Below are 17485 nucleotides of genomic sequence, written 5' to 3'. Positions count from 1 at the left end.
GGGGGCATCTTTTACCTTAATAAGGGCATTAAAAAACAAAAACAAAAAACACTGTGTCGTAGTTTTTTGTAAAATGTTTACATTTAATCAATATATTAATTAAAATTCCAAATTATTTCAGTAAGTTTGTAACCTATACATTTAAATCAGCATCAATCAATTATATTTTGAATGAATATCAGTTAACAACGACTAAAAGTTCTGTCTGTTTTTCATGCAAATCTATCTTATGACTTCAGAAGACTTGGAATAAAAAGTAATATGGACTACTCATTCTTAAAAGCTTCGGTCCTTATTCATTGTAAGTGCATGTAAAAGAGCAACTTGTAGCTTACATTTTTCAAAATGTATTTTTTGTTTGTATTCCATGAAAGTCATACAGGTTTAAAACGACATGAGGGTGAGTAAATTATGACAGAATTTCCATGCTTGAACTAGTCCTATAACTGATTTTAAGTGTAATAGTATTACTGTATTACCTTAGCAAGCTCCACTAATGATCTGATATGAGTGCTTAAGTGTCTTACCCAGCTGGCCTCCGTTTAATCCTAATGTAAACACTGCATCTCTGGTCCAAAGAACAGTGTGGAACCTGCCGGCTGCAACACCAATCACAGACCTCCCTTTTAGGGACTTAGATGTCACCTGTGGTCAATAGGAAATTACATTAATAATACAAGTTCAATACAATATCAACAGCATTCATGGCATAATGTTGATTACAACAGAAAACTGAAAATTCTTTACTCATCCTTCAGATAAAAAAAAAAAAATCGTAACCTCAAAAATTTTATAGTAATGCACTATAGAAATACAAGGGGTCCACACAGTAAATACTGAATGTGAACCCTTTGTGAACCTGCATTTATGTATACATTTTTCTTAAAATCTGTTTTGATCAACTAAGTTACAATGATGAACAAACTAATAACACAAACTATTGTATTGTTCTTGTACATACTGAACAGATCATTCAAACATTCACAGTGAATTTTGGAAAAAGTATGTGAAACCCCTAGGCTAATGATGTCAACAAAAACAAATTAGTCAGGAGTTGGCAAACCTGGCATCCAATTAATGAAACAAGATTGGAGGTGTGGGTTGGAGCTACTTTGACTTATAAAAAGCACTCAAACATTTTGAGTTTGCTATTCACAAGAAGCATCTGCTGATGTGGATCTCAGAAGACCTACTATCAAGAATTGTTGCTTTGCATAAAGCTGGAAAGGGTTACAAAGTTATCTCAAAGTGCTTAGACATTCATCTGTACACGGTTAGACAAAATGTCTATAAATAGAGACGATTTAGTACTGTGGCTACTCTCCCTTTAAGTGGCTGTCAAGCCAAGATGACTTAAAGGGCACACCACAGAATGCTCAATGAGGTAAAAAAAAAAAAGAACTCTAGAGTGACAGCTAAAGACTTGAAGGAATCACTGGAACTGGTTAACATCTCTGTTCATGAGTCTACTATACAGAAAACATTAAACAGGCATGGTGTCTATGGCGAGACACCACAAAGAAAGCCGCTGCTTTCCAACAAAAACATTACTGCATGCCTGAAGTTTGCCAAAGACCACCTTGACACTCCACAATGCTACTGGGAAAATGCTTTGTGGACTTATGAATCTAAGGTTGAATTGTTTGTGTGCCAGCTGAAGCACTGGCTGAAGCTCATTAGAAGTTGGGTGATGCAGCAGGACAATGGCCCTAAACATCGAAGTAAATCCACTACAGAATGGCTTCAAAAAAAGAAAATCCACCTTTTGAAGTGGCCCAGTCAGAGCCCAGACCTTAACACAATTGAGATGCAGTAGAACAGATGTGCCCAAACTTTTTCCTACAGAGGGCCAAAAATCAAACTTGATTGAGGGTCAAAAGAGAACATTGTATTATAACAAACTCAGGGGCTGGGGGATTACAGATGGGGGGCATTACATAACGTGCATTGTTACTAAAACACATTATTTTTCTCATTCACATATTTCCAAATATTTTGCCTATTAAATTAATAGCCCACAAAACAAATGCACAGACACAGTAGATGTAGATGACAGCATTTCTCTGGATTTGGAATGAGGAGCTTATAAAAAAATAAATTTAAAAAAATAGCAACAAACAATGAACATTAGTCAGAGATATGAAGTGGTTATTGTTCTGTAAAATTATTATTGTATCATTAATAACATTTTATTTAACATCAAGGCTATTTATCACATTCAGATATTATTTTATTTAAATATTATTATTAACTACATTGTAGCATTTGATAATTTTAGCATGTGAGCATGACACCGAACTGATGCAAAGCGTGAGAAGTGGAGTGCCTGTTTGCTTTGCAAACTGTTTTATATTAAAATATTAAAGTTTCCCATGGTTCCCCTCCTTTATAATTTCATTACACAAAAAAAAAAAAAAAAAAAACATTACTCTGCAATCTGCTAAATTAATGCAATGAAAAGCTGCGTCAAAAGCATTTTTTTCCCCACTCGTCATATACATCAAGGCGGGCCAAATCAAAGGTCATCACGGGCCAACTTTGGCCCACGGGCCCTAGTTTGAGCATCTCTGCTGTAGAATGACCTCAAGAGAGCCATTCACTCCAGACATCCTAAGAATATGGCTGAGCTGAAGCAGTTCTAGAAGGAAGAATGGTCCAAAATTCCTTCTGAACATTGTGCAGGTCTAATCCGCAGCTACCAGAAACGCTTTGTTGAGGTTATTGCTGCCAAAGGAGGGTCGACATATACAAGGGTGCACTTACTTTTTCCACAGCAGTGTGAATGTTTAATGAAGACATGAAAGTTTATAATTGTTTGTGTGTTGTTAGCTTAAGCACACTGTGTTTGTCTATACTTGTGACTGATGAGATTACATTTTATGATCAATTAATGCCGGAAAACAGCTAATTCCAAAGGGTTCACATACTTTTTCTAGCCACTGTATATCTAATTAGGGGTGGGTGATATGAGTAAAATTCTGTATCACGGTACAAGTAATTTTATATCAAATGCGTCTGATAAATGAATAAATCTAAATGTAATAACAATATTGCCTTCACATTTTGATGAGAGGCAATTACAATATTCTGAAAAAATAATGAAAGTAACTTTGATTTAAAATGATGTCCACTCCAAAGTAGCCTAACGAACTGTCATGTCCATTGCAAAGAAAAAACGTAAAATAATATTTTATCTGTTTAATCTACTCTGAATTCATTGTTAGTTTACTGTTAGGTCCCCTATGTATTGTGCAGCATGAAGAATGTTCTTTTCTTCATTAATGTTTTGTTTATTGTTTTGGCAATTCTCACTTCCGAAGTCTTTTTGATGTACAATTTCAATAAATTCAGGTTTACGGTTTACTCTGTTTGTGGCATCACATCTATGTTGCATCCTTACCCCAAGAAGAGAAGTAACATTATGTTAGTTTGTACTGCATTACCTAATGTTAATGTATATGACTTTTAATTTTAAAAATGAATTAGTCAATGTTGAAAGAAACATCAACAAAGATTAGCCTAATAAGTGCTGTAAAGTATTGTTGTTCATTGTTAGTTCAGGTTAACTAATGCAGCCCTATATCTAATCTTTTAACTCTTGTCATGATCATGTAATACAGATAAAGCTGCTAATCCCTTTCTCACAATATGTGCAATGATACCAGATAGGGATGTAATGTAGTGTCTCTTACACCTCTAAAGCACTGTTTACATGGAGCAAACTCCACCCAAAGGAATTAGGTAATGCATAATCAGAACTTTATCCACCTAGAATAGATGTCCCACCTCAAAAAGGGCGACTTACGTAGACACTTTTACAGCTCAAATTATAAACAGTGCTTAGAGAAAAATACAAGCATTACATTTCAGCTTGTAAACCCTCCAGTACACTTGACCCATAGACTATTGTAAGGTCATTATCGTGTAAACGATTTTTGCTTGTTTTCTGTTTTTTGTTTTGTTTTTAATTAGTGGACGAATCGAAATGGGAAGTAGCATTAAAGCTAAAGTATGTTATTTCTGCGACACTAGCACCACCAAACAGAATTGAAAATATAAACGATGTTTTCAAAACAGCTTTTTGAATACACCCCTCATCTGCAGTTGTTCAAAAAGTCAGATAGTCCCAACTCACACCATTGGTTGAGTAACATTGTTGGGGCGGGTCTAAGCTCAAAACAAACAGGAATTTTTATAGCACCACAGAAACAAAGTGTTTACAGTTATTGAGAAAATACCTATGAATGGCTTACTTATAGTTGTCTCTGCATATTAAACTAGGATAGAACAAAGTATTTGAACACTGAAAAAGTTACATACTTCAGCTTTAAGGCTGAAACATACTCTATACAAACATGTAAATGTAGACGTTTCTAGCTAGGCAAGCTCGATTTTGTGTTGCGTTCCAAAATGTGTCAGACTGCGTTTCAATACCATGCAAGTACGCATTGCATTCTCAACATTGCCACAAGAGGTACAATATCGATCATTTGTGCGCACTATCTAATTCTATGGTGAATTTTCTCTTTCAAGTCAACAACTGTCATGGTGGAGCCAGAGTTTGAAGAGAATTTTGCTGAACGAGTAAGTTTAAAACACTATATTTATAGCAACTTACTCGAGTAACAGATGTTTTGCATCAACAAATGTTTGAAGGTAACTATTTATTTGTAACACACTGTGCACAGGTTGCACGACTCTGACCTGTTTGGGTACTGGGCTGGATGCAGGTGGAGGTGCCAGACCCAGCTGATGGTGGGTGTTGATGCCAAATGTGTAGACATACCCCTCCTCTGTCAGAACTACAGTGTGATCTCGGGCCGCTGCGATTTGTGAGCAGTGATGGGACAAAAGCCCTTCCACCATCCGGGGTACCTATAAACAAAGACACCAAAGTCTTACAAAGACAGTAGATACAGAAATACAGGTGCCACACCACCAGAAACACAAAAACTAAATGTCTCACCAGATATGTCTGCTCATCACCATGTCCGAGTCGTCCCCCCTGTCCATGTCCACAAGTGTACACCTGACCCTTCTGGGACAGGAAGATAGAGTGGAATGTGCACAACACCACCTGAATGAACACAACAGCATTGCCATCATCATTCATGATGACTTTCACACAGGCCTCATTTGCACCTGATCTGATCACAAGTAGACAGCGCTAAATACAGGTGCAAATATTTTGTGAAACGACTGCTCAAACCACATTTGGAGGTAGTTCGAAGCGCATCTGACCTCACATTTGTAGTGTAAACACTAATGCATCCCCAACAACATAAAAGCCTATTCACCTATGAATCAACAATTGAGCTAAAACAAGTGTTTTAAATTTTGCCTTTGATATAATTTGTTCACAAGACATGCAAGAACCAATGTTTCGTCACCAATGACGTCTGAGTTGATCATTGATTTTCTGTCATTTTTATTTGTATACTGTTTTAACAATACACATTGTAACGGAGCAGTTTTACAGAAAATCATGCTGTAAATGCATGCTGAAATCATACTGTAATCACAAAGTGATTGTAAGGTTTCAAAAGACTCGATATACACTGAGTATGACCAAAACATTATGACCACCTGCCTAATATGCTATTGTTCCTCCGCATGCCGCCAAAACATCGCCGACCCGCCGAGGCATGGACTCTACTAGACCCCTGTAGGTGTCCTGTGGTATCTGGCACCAAGACATTAGCAGCAGATCCTTCAAGTCTTGTTAGTTGCGAGGTGGAGCTGCCGGGGATCGGACTTGTTGGTCCAGCACATCCCACAGATGCTCAATTGGACTGAGATCTGGGGAATTTGGAGGCCAGGGCAACACCATGAACTCATCATCATGTTCCTCAAACCATTCCCGGACATTGTGTGCAGGGTGGCAGGGCGCATTATCCTGCTGAAAGAGGCCACTGCCATCAGGGAATACCATTGCCATGAAGGGGTGTACCTGGTCTGCAACGATGTTTAGGTAGGTGGCACGTGTTAAATTGACGTCCACATGAATGGCCGGACCAGGGATTCCCAGCAGAACATTGCCCAGAGCATCACACTCCCTCCACCGGCTTGTCGTCTTCCCACAGTGCATCCTGGTGCCATCACTTCCTCAGGTAAATGGTGCACACATACACGGCTGTCCACGTGATGTAAAAGAAAACGGGACTCATTGGACAAGGTGACCTTCTTCCACTGCTCCAAGGTCCAGTACCGACGCTCACGTGCCCATTGTAGGCACTTTCGACAGTGGACTGGGGTCATCATGGGCATTTTGACTGGTTTACAGCTACGTAGCCCCATACGCAGCAGGGTGCGATGCACTGTATGTTGTGACACATTCCTCCCGTAATTACCATTAACATTTTCTGTGACTTTGTTAGTTTGAACCAGATTGGATAGCCTTCATTGCCCTCACGCACAGATGAAACTTGGGCACCCAACACCCTGTCACCAGTTTGTGGTTTGTCCCTCCTCGGACCACTGTCGGTAGGTACTCACCACTGCTGACCGGGAGCACCCCACAAGTCTTGCCGTTTCAGAGATGCTCTGACCCAATCATCTGGCCATAATAATTGGCCCTTGTCAAAATCACTCAGGTCTTTACTCTGCCCCATTTCTCCTGGATTCAACACGTTGACTACGTGAACTGATTGTTTGCTTACCATCTAATCTACCCAGACATTGACATGTGGCCTTGTTAGAATGATCATCGTTATTTGCTTCACCTGTTAGTGGTCATAATGTTTTGGCTCATCAGTGTACATATATGCACAAATTATACAGACTAGCCTACTTTTACTGTGGTTTTATGGGGTTGTTTTTTGTCCTTTTTGGAGCTCAACAGCCACAAATCATTATTCAGTATTAGGTGAGTTACCCAAAAAAATAACCCACTACAAATTACTAATTACGTCTCTGAAATTGTAATCTGATTAATTTACTGATTACTTCAAACAATCACATTACTAATTCACAGAAACATTTTTGTTTTTACCGCTTAACAAATCCAAAATAATGTCTATATTTCCTCATTGTTCATTGTTGCACACCCTTCAGCTGTCACAGAAATGCAAACAGACATACAAATGAACATATGAACTCATAAATGCATTAAACATAAATAATATTTTTTAGAGATGTGTAACCCAAGAAATGCACTTAAAAGTAATTACCTTGATTGAAAGTCAATAACAGCAATCTGATTACAATAATTTAATGTGTTGCTTTTTTTTAATTTAAAAATTAGTGTAATTATATTAATTATACAATAAACACTTGGTAATCAGATTACACCCAACACTGCTAATCCAAACACCCTATATGGAAAAAAGCTATTTTAAGATTTTTCGTATTTTTTTTCTTTTGCATTCCGTGGAAGAAACAAAGAGCATCATATAGATTTGGAGTGACGTTAAGATGAGTAAATAATAACAGCATTTTCATGTCTGGGCGAACTATTGCCTTAATACATCCATTAAAATTTGGATACAGTAAGTTTTAAGTCATTGCAAAAACTAAAAAATAAAATTAGTTCTGAGAAATGCAATGATATTCATACATTTAGTGTGGCTTAAGTGTCAGAATATGTTTTTGGGCCACTGCAAGTCAAACAATAGCCAAATCCACATTGACTGCTTCAGCATTGAGATCTGGACATAAAAACGGCAGGACAGAATGAACCAGCTGTGTTCTGTTCATCATGTAGGCTTGACTTTTAGCCAAGACAGTGCTGCCCTTTCTCCACAGAGAACGCCAGCACTGGATTAGCTCAGAATCAAGTACAGCGGAGGAGGGGTGCCAAGGTCAAAATCATCACTAATTTAACACACTCCTCAAGTCCTAAACAGACGCAAGAGATGTTCTGTAAAGCATCCAAACCATGCGCTAAAAGACCTGACTGGCACATGCGCTCACTCGCTGCCATACGCATGCATTCGCAGCGTTTATTTAATCTGCTCATGTTATCCCTGAATGAATATTTTAATATTTAACTGAAAGCAGCTGCAGAACAGCATGGCAGGTCACAATGCGCTCTCTTTCCATGTAAGAGGGCATCGGTGGGCCATTGAAAGGGTCGGGAAATAGGATCCCCACCATCACAATGAGTATTGTAAAATTAAAGGACTGCCCTGCACTTCAGAAATTAAATAGCCAACTTTAAGTCAGGATTAATATAGTTTTTAATTGTTACATTTATTACTTATTTCTAATTTGTTTTGTTAATTTTGTCTCTATTATAGTTTTTCAGTGTTTTCACTTTAGTTTTAGTATTTTACTTTTATTTTAGCTTTAGTATTGAGGGCTGCCAAAGTTGTTTGCATTAACTGATATAATTTAAAATGGCTTTTAAATTGTAATTTTTTTTTATAATATTCTGTGTATCAATAACTTAAACTAAACTAATATCAAAATGACTAAGAGATCATTTTAGTTTGTGATTTAATGCCATTCCAGTGAACATGGTGAAAACCAAGTACACTTTAAGTGAAATATAGTGAGAAAAAAAAAATAGTGATATAGTAAAAAACCTATATAAAAGGCTCTTTTAAATCCATTTTTAAAACCATTTAATTTTGGTTAGTTTTAAAGTAAATTAAATGTATTTTCATTTTTTTTAAAATTTAATTAATTTTTACACTAACTACACTAAATTTAAGTGTCTTTTCTATCGTCCTAAAATTGTCAGAGTTGACGTTCTACTTTCGCTTTGATCATCCATCTCAACCTCTAAGATTAGAAAAATGAACATTGAAAAATGCCCAAATACCAAGTGAAAGGCTGACAATGGGATCATGCCACACTACCTGGATCACATTTCGCATCCACATGAGCACATGTTGATTATCTGTCCAAAATGCAAATGAGCCCCCGATATGACCAGAGAGAGAAGGGAAATTTATACAGCGATAAAAGCATGATGTTGGCGTGAGCTGGGCTTTCAGGTTGAGGTCTGTCAATGCCTTTAAGGTCACCTTACAGTATCTGTCCACTGGTGCGGAGTGAGTGGACTTTTTCAATTTAGCGACAAGCTCATGCAGGACATTATGGGATTAACAGTGGAGCAGAGCAAGTGGTGAGAGCATCAAGGAGTTGAGAAATGCCTTGTGGCAACCAATCACTGTGAAATGACAGCAGTGACACCTATCACTAAGGCTCGGTCACATTTACTTTTGCACAGAGAAAAAGGTGTGAGCGGATGTCAAGCGAGTGTGAAGCCTGCACAAACTAATTGTCAAGCAGCCTCTTTTTTTATGCCGTAATTTATACCCGGGAGAGTGAAGTTCTAAAGAAACTCACCGCTAAAATGATTTTCTAGTCCATTGTGAATATTTAGTGTAGCGATGTATGAAGCAATGGCCACACAGAGGTCACTGCCAAAACAAGCAACTTCTTATTGGTCAACACTGCGATTTTGCGTGTCAAAGTTCACCAAACTTGAACACCATGTGAAATTTGTGTAGGAAAATGTTTTGCTACCAGACGTCCATGAGCCGAAATTCCTGATCTTGCGGATTCCAATTCAGGTGACTGGATTTTGCCAAGAGGAATTTCACCGTGCAAAGCTGAATGGGACCGAGTTTTCACACTTTCGTTGTTGCTAGATTTTGGCTAGATTAACAAAAGTGTCTTTAATTCACAACGTATGTATTCTTTGTGCATTCACAAATAAAGTTCACATTTCATCTAAACCATAATCATGTACTATATATATAGTCGGCCCAAAAAGTATTTAGACACTTGAAACTAAAGTCACACTTAAACATTTTTGAATTTCATTGCATTAGATAACAAAATAAAATCAAGTGTCACCCGCAAAATCTCTGGCATTTTGAGATGTATTGAGCAGGATTTTTCAGCGCCAGTGTGGACAGAGCAAGGGCTCATGAAAATCTGCAACACACACTAGTTGCGAGTTCCCAACACAGCAGGAACATAGTTTTCATCTCTGACAGCATTTCTGAGAACAATTTACAGGGAACCAAAGAGGTTGACAAGTTTCCACAGATGATTGTAAGGATCCTTGGAGATCTTTGTTTTGAAGGAGGTGCCATGTGAGGAGCCTGTTATCAAGGCAACACTAGTGAGTCCCCTGTTTTTACCATCCTCTCTTGTTGTCACACATAACCCTGGGGAGTTTTAGTACATGCTACCTTGTATAAACCCTGGGGAGCTGCATTATACAGGAGGATTTCGTAACACTATGCGCCTGATCAGCAAGAATGAATCCTGCCTGAATCTGATTCTAACAGAAGAAAATAGAGCAATAAAGTTAGAGAGTGACCAAATTTACCTGTTTTACATAGACTCCAGACCTTGAAAACAGGTCCACAATCTCAGGATGGTGTCTGCACTCCTGGTTGCCATGTCCCAGACTAAAATTTGTGTTGCGTCCCCAGGTGTACACCTCAGTAGGATCTACAAGGAGATCAGATCGAAAAAACATGTTTTTTTTACAAACTTCTGAAGTAGCAAGTAAATTATTGTTATTGATAAGGGCCATTTCAGATTCATTCATTAAAGGAATAGTTCACCCAAAAATAAAAATTCATTCATTTACAAAATGTTCATGCTGCTCTTTTTCGTACAATGACAGCATAAATTGGCTAAAAAGGAAAGACAATTACCGTAAGATTGTGAGCAGAGTATTTTTAATGCCCGTCATTTCCGAACAAGCTTTAATTAAGCCAAATTACGCTAAAAGTTTGAAAATATTATTTAATTTTATTTATGATACATAAAATAGCTAGCTGTGAAATTAGACAGCAAGACAAATAAGTCTGCCATTTTATTTCCAAAACATTAAAAATGTCATTTCCGGGGGCCTGGGTAGCTCAGTGGTAAAATACACTGGCTACCACCCCTGGAGTTCGCTAATTCTAATCCAGGGTGTGCTGAGTGACTCCAGCCAGGTCTCCTAAGCAACCAAATTGGCCCGGTTGCTAGGGAGGGTACAGTCACATGGGGTAACCTCCTCGTGGTCGCTATAATGTGGTTTGTTATCGGTGGGGCGCATGGTGAATTGAGCGTGGTTGCCGCGGTGGATGGCGTGAAGCCTCCACACGCGCTATGTCTCCGTGGCAACGCGGTCAACAAGCCACGTGATAAAATGCGCGGGTTGACTGTCTCAGACGCGGAGGCAACTGGGATTCGTCCTCCGCCACCCGGACTGAGGTGAATCACTATGTGACCATGAGGACTTAGAGCGCATTGGGAATTGGGCATTCCAAATTGGGAGAAAAAGGGGAAAAATCCCCAAAAAAAATAAAAAATAAAAAAAAGTCATTTCCATCAAAGTCATTTCCAGCACAGGATTTTATTAAACACAATACAGAATTTGAGATGTGCTGGAAGTGACACTGTGGTGGGAATTTTCATGACTTTCATGAAAAAAAAAAAAAAAAAAAAAAAAAAAAAAAAAGACAAATCCTCTGTGGTTGATCAACATTACACTGCAGGACATTGTTAGCAGATAAACTTAAAATATTGGTGCGAGTAAGAAAAATGTTTTAACGAGACTTTACTTTCTAAAAAAACATGATGCTAAAAGTGCCCTATTATAGGGCCCTACAAAATCTGTCTTTCCCAAATTACGTTTTCCATTTTATTTTTTCCAAATTGCGTGTTTTAAAATTTAAATAAATGTGATCATCAAAATACTGTCTAATCCAATGTATTCATAGAGTTTTAAACAAATGAAAACAACTACTTTTCAAGATAACATTATTATTTTTTTCAAATGAAGAGCTTCTATACAGATCCTCAGAGCACAATCTGAAGCATAACATTGGGCTTGTTTTCTTTTGTGTGTGTCAAATACAGTGTTGAACAGCAGTGCATCACAGTATTAATGAAAGCATCAATGAAAACTTTTATTCTGTACAACAGCACTTTTGCTTGTGAGATATTGCATAAATATAAATGTCATTATAATATATATATATATATATATATATATAGATATGTGTATATATATATATATATATATATATATAGATATGTGTATATATATATATATATATATATATATATATATATATATATATATATATATATATATATATTAATTATAATTATCATAATTTATTATTATTACTATATTGAATATAAATATAAATATTATAACTTACTATTACCACTATATTGAACATATATATTTCTTTCACGTTTTTACACGTCTAGTTAAATTTAGTTTTTACTTTGGCGGAAAACTAAATTAACCCTTCTCAGTCGTCAGTTTCTCACCTCTGGATAAGCAGTTCGCTATATGGCTTAATGTGCTTATTAAACCGCAAAAGGCAGCGATTTAACTCTATGAACATATCGTCTGCATGTGCTCGGCGCTTCACAGTGAATATGCGTTCTGCTTTCTGTTATATGACTGGCCGGCTTCACACATTCATTTTGAAGCGCGCAGCACATGCAGACCGTATTTGCATTTAATTACATTTCAGACATCTGTGGTTTAATCATCAAACTAGGACATTTCACAATTTAAATTTGATAATTTGTGCATTTATACTTTCATTTTATCCTAAATACGTACAATTAACTGACATTCCTCATTTTATAGTTAATTATGTTTTTCTGACTGGATTCTGTGATTCCGTATGTGATTTCCGCATCTCGTTTTTACTTACCAGTGTTTCGGAACACAACATGGGCTGGGCGGTCCTTCATGGTGAGGTCTAGAACAGAAAGCCCCTCCTTGTCCTGAATGGACAGTGATCCACCATGCTTCAACACAAAGATACATTTTCCATTAAATACACAAATTGAACTTAAAACGACATGAATTTTACATTCATGTTTTAATGACAGTATGCACTCAAGCTGACACGGACCCAACAGGTTTGTGCAAACCTGATGATCATGTTCCACAGAGCATCTTGTGTGCTTCAATGAAAGAAAGGAAAACTGTCCTTTGCACAAAGGAGTTAACATGGTCAGTGTCAAAAATTTGCTTAAATTTGATTAGTGACATAGAAACAGTGCAGAATCTAAAATGTTTCTTCTTTATTTAGTCATAACCTTTCAAAATCCTAAAATTTGCTGTTAATTTCCAGGTTTAAATGAAAAAACAATTCCAGAAGTGGTCTCAGACATTTGGACCCCACTGTAATACGCAGAGTTCTTCTCAATGAAAGACAACTATGCAAACTAATGAACAGAATGTGGTGGAAAAGATAAAGAAGATATGCTAAATTTGTTTCAGAAGTCCACAGGGTTTTAAAATCTGCAACCATTTGCACTAATTCTCACCTTGACTAGAGTTATGAGGCAATGAATTTGCCCATAGAAGGCGCTGCGATGCAGAGCAGTCCACCCCGACTCTTTATCCTTCGCCAGCAGGTCGGCGTGTTTGCGGTCCAGGAGCCACTGAAGGAGGTCACGCTTACCCAGAGAGGCAGCGAGGTGGAGAGCTGTGCGTCCGAATGCATCCCTCAGAGTCGCTGCATTGTGACAGTGGGCGGTCAAGTAGCCCTGCAGTCTCCCCTCTGAACCGCTGGTCAACGCAGCCGTCACCTCTTCCGCGTGCTGCAGGGAACGGCACTTCGGAGTGCAGTCTGGGTCTCCCAGACTCATTTTATCTTCTCTACCACTAAGTTATATCCTCACGGTCACCCAAAAAACAACCCACCTCCACCCACAAAAATATCACTAAGTCTGTGCTTAAATTTGTAAAACTTGAGAAATGACTGCTAGAAACAAAGATGCAAATGAAAACAGGGAATACATTCAAGGCATCTCTCGCTGTCAGGTGAATTTGGGGTGCTAGGATTGTGCATGTGTTGAGATTCCACGGCACCCTAGTGACCCCAGAGTGAAGATCTACTTCATCTCAGCCCACCATGTCAGCAACACACTCGACAAAACCTTTTGAACAATCACTAGCATTAAAGAAAATACTATTTCTGTACAAAATCATACAAATATGTTCCAGTTGTCTCAAAAATAAGTTAACTTTTAGTTTAATCATTCAGTTCTGTGTACTGTCCATCCAAAGAGTCCATCTATTTGAGGGGAAAGACTCCTTCCCCCCAAAACTCTCCACTGTTTAAGCCTCCATAATTGCAAATGGCGCCTGAAAAGAAAGAACGGCTTTTAAAATGAACACTAACTTCATTAAACAACAATCCCACCAAATGACAATTAAACTACAACTGCAGAATTCACTAAATCATGAAAATGCTTCTGTTGTGCTTTTAGTGGTCACTGGACACCCATTTAAAGCCATGCTCTATAATTTATTAATAACCAAATAATCATTATTAATGCATACTGTTCATTTCATTTTTTTTCCCACCCAAAACAAAACATAGTTTGTTAGAGTTTTCTTATTTTAAAACCATTCTTGGCAACGTTTGTGAATAAAACAAAATATAAATTTCACGTACATGTCATACTTGTTATTTTTAACTAATCTGCAAGAAATCAATTAATCGTTTTTTTGTGGGTTGGAGTACATGGGGCCATTATTAACCTGCGGACATAGTTTGTGTGAAACAGCCCAAACAAAAGCATATCTCCGATCCTAGCGTCCTCCATCAGTGTTCTTGTTGTTGTTGTTCGCCCGTGCAAACAACATCTGAAGAAAAACGGTCAACACTACATTATGTCATCACAGGGGAGTAGTGTAGTCTAGGGCATAGGTGGGCATACATCTTTTTTAGGATTTTGTGAATGCCCACCTAAAATAACTGATGATACGTATGGCCGCCAGAACAACGAGTATTCTTTTGACTTGGAACTTTTAATCTACTAACGCGATGCCGCAGCACCATTGAGTCAATTGTGTGTGCATTTTTTATTATTATTTTAAAAAGTGTAGAGAGCTTCTCTCTAAATGCGCACGGAGCTGCGGTAGGCAGGAGCGCAACTGATGGCACAGGCAAGACAGACAGTCTGACTAAGCTGATCCACCAATCAGAATGTTTATTTCAGATGGGATTGGATATTTGCTAACCAATCATATTTTTCGTTTCAGTAAGGGGAGGGACATTTCCAGCATCTAATTCTGATGCTCAAGCATCCCTGGAGTAACCATAATTTGTGCTGTAAATGTATTTCCCTGCCAAACATAAATATATATAAATACATTTAAATTTAACATATGCAATTAAACTTTGAGAAAATACTGCATGTTATTGCACCAGTGCTAGTTTTTGATGCTCTTTGCAGATGCTGGACAGCTGTGTCCCGTAATTATATCAAATGTCTTTGTGTGTGTGTGTGTGTGTGTGTGTGTGTGTGTGTGTGTGTGTGCCTTTTTCTTGTGATATCAAATCATTTAAATGTATATTTCTAAATAGGAAAACAATTTCACTATACACAGAAAATTACATTATAGTACACAAATAAAACAAATAACCATTAATTAATGCATAGGCTATATATATGATAAAACAAGATAACGTGTTAATGTGAACATTAATACATTCATATTAGCTACAATGCTTAACAGATTATTGCGTATTATGTATATATTAGTAATTTTCACAGTAGCCTAATGTAAGGAACATAAATAAGACATATGAATTTAAATACATATTTAACATCAAGTTACCATACACAAGAAACTTACCCTGATATACATTCTGTAAATTCAAGTGGGACTATAATTACAACAGACAATTTTTTTTTAATGGAAAAAATCTATTTTTTAAACATTTTACATATTATGTATATAATGTAAATATATGAATTATAAAACCGGATGCAAGTTTTTGTTTTGGTGGGGTCCTTCAAAAAGTCACAGTATGCCCACCTCTTCAGACACTACTACACCACTGTCACAGGGGTATTTCGTAGTAGGGGTATTGATGAATTATACTCAAATAATAAATATTGTAATGATTAGGGTTTTTTCTTCTCTTTTTTAGATTATTATTTGATTTAAAAAAATGTAATTATATTTTTATGATCAAGGTTCCCACCCTTTTTACAAATGAATTTCCATGACTTCTCCATGATTTTTCCAATCATTTGTGATTAATTCACCTACAAATCGAGCATCACTATAGCTTGCAAGCCAGTTTTACTCCACACAAGAGAAATATTCTCACGTGGTTTAAAACTAAAACTAAAATATGTTTACTATACACATTTCCATGACTTTTGAATGTATTAATTTCCATGACTTTTCCAAGCCTGGAAAACACCATTTGAAAACCCCCTGATATTTCCAGGTTTTAGCATGACCATGTGGGAACCCTGTACTGTATGATGAGTCACAAACTACAGGGAAAGTCTGGGTGTGGGGCAATGGTAAAATGATACAAATTTAAAGGAATTTGTAAAGTAACAAAATAAATGAAGGCGTGGTTATAGGTTCCAATACAGTTTTAATGTGACCTTCATATTGCAAAATGAAAAAGTAGAAATGTGTTAGTATTATTAAAAATCAATCCCTGGGACATAAAATCTTTGGGACAAAAAAGTCGTTGAAGAAACACCCTAAAATGATTTTAGCTTTTGGTATTAATGCATCGATTTCTAGATATTACTGGCAATTATAGCTCCAATATCTTTTAGGCACATAGTTCAAGACTTTAAACAATTAAACTAGCAAATATTCGTCAAATACGGTGATATTTAGATCTGTAGACAGCAAACCCTCTCACTAAAGCAATGTAATGCAGTCAGTGGCATTTCATTTGCAATCAAGCTGTATGGAGTTTTAATATAAGCTTTACTAAGTAATTGTGAGATATAAACCCTTACTTCATGGATCGTGTACATTATATGATACAGGTTCGGATATGTCATGAAGTCTCTGCTTTGAGTGAGTGAGTGACTGACACATCATCATCATTATCATTATGAACCATATTGGGCTGAACTATACACTGAACGACTGCCAGATTAAAACGCACAGCGACAGAATGACTCTCACCTGACGCTAGATGAAAGAACAGGACATGTTTGTGCTCTCCCCGATGCAGCAGATGCACATGTTTAAAGGAAAGCTGGATGTTTTGCAGTAAATATGTTGCAGCAGAGTTAGTCGGTTAAGTAATATCTCGAGGTGGATGTGCGCCGTAGTAAAACGATTTCTGATTGGTTCAATAGACTTGTATCCTTACGTTTCATTGGACGGTTGAAAACACTTACTTGTATCTCTATTTTATATTGGACGGTACAGCATGTAAAGGTCTTAATAGTTTAGAAAGTTCTTGCGCCTGTGATACAAACAGAATAACTCTTATTTTAATGGAAAAATTCAAGTTATTTATTATTTGCACAGATGGGTTGTTTGACGGTCATTCCATATGCTGGTTACAAGTGGCGAGACGAGTTGGCAAGGGAGTCCCCACTCTTGCGTCAGCACCATGGGGGCGGGGCGTATGAGGCATACCTTACCCATGAGTCACATGACTGACGTAACTCCTGTTACGTTAAATATATACTTTATTGTATCAAATCTGATTAATGTTACAATATTCCTTCTTATTGTACTCTATTTTACAGTATGTCTTTTAATACATCT

General features: G+C 37.2%; 1 protein-coding gene across 4 annotated transcripts in view; it reads right to left on the bottom strand.

Moving 5' to 3' along the window:
• The window catches only part of ibtk (inhibitor of Bruton agammaglobulinemia tyrosine kinase), a 49163-nt gene extending 32114 nt beyond the window's left edge, over nucleotides 1-17049 (bottom strand). For all 4 annotated transcript variants that reach the window (XR_007899516.1, XM_051721521.1, XM_051721522.1 and 1 more), the window contains exons 1-7: nucleotides 16892-17049; nucleotides 13258-14080; nucleotides 12636-12732; nucleotides 10289-10413; nucleotides 4967-5077; nucleotides 4705-4875; nucleotides 528-645 (exon numbers count right to left, since the gene is read on the bottom strand). Coding sequence is in view for 3 of the 4 variants with exons in the window: in XM_051721521.1 (XP_051577481.1) it covers nucleotides 528-645; nucleotides 4705-4875; nucleotides 4967-5077; nucleotides 10289-10413; nucleotides 12636-12732; nucleotides 13258-13581 (946 nt within the window). In the remaining variant the exon portion in view is untranslated. The remainder of the gene's footprint in view (nucleotides 1-527; nucleotides 646-4704; nucleotides 4876-4966; nucleotides 5078-10288; nucleotides 10414-12635; nucleotides 12733-13257; nucleotides 14081-16891) is intronic.
• Nucleotides 17050-17485: the final 436 nt, after the last annotated feature.

Source organism: Myxocyprinus asiaticus, chromosome 16 (assembly GCF_019703515.2).
Source record: "Myxocyprinus asiaticus isolate MX2 ecotype Aquarium Trade chromosome 16, UBuf_Myxa_2, whole genome shotgun sequence".
Classification (NCBI taxonomy): Eukaryota; Metazoa; Chordata; class Actinopteri; order Cypriniformes; family Catostomidae; genus Myxocyprinus; species Myxocyprinus asiaticus.
The sequence above is the reverse complement of the archived record's forward strand: the minus strand, read 5'-3'. Positions and strand labels throughout refer to the sequence as shown.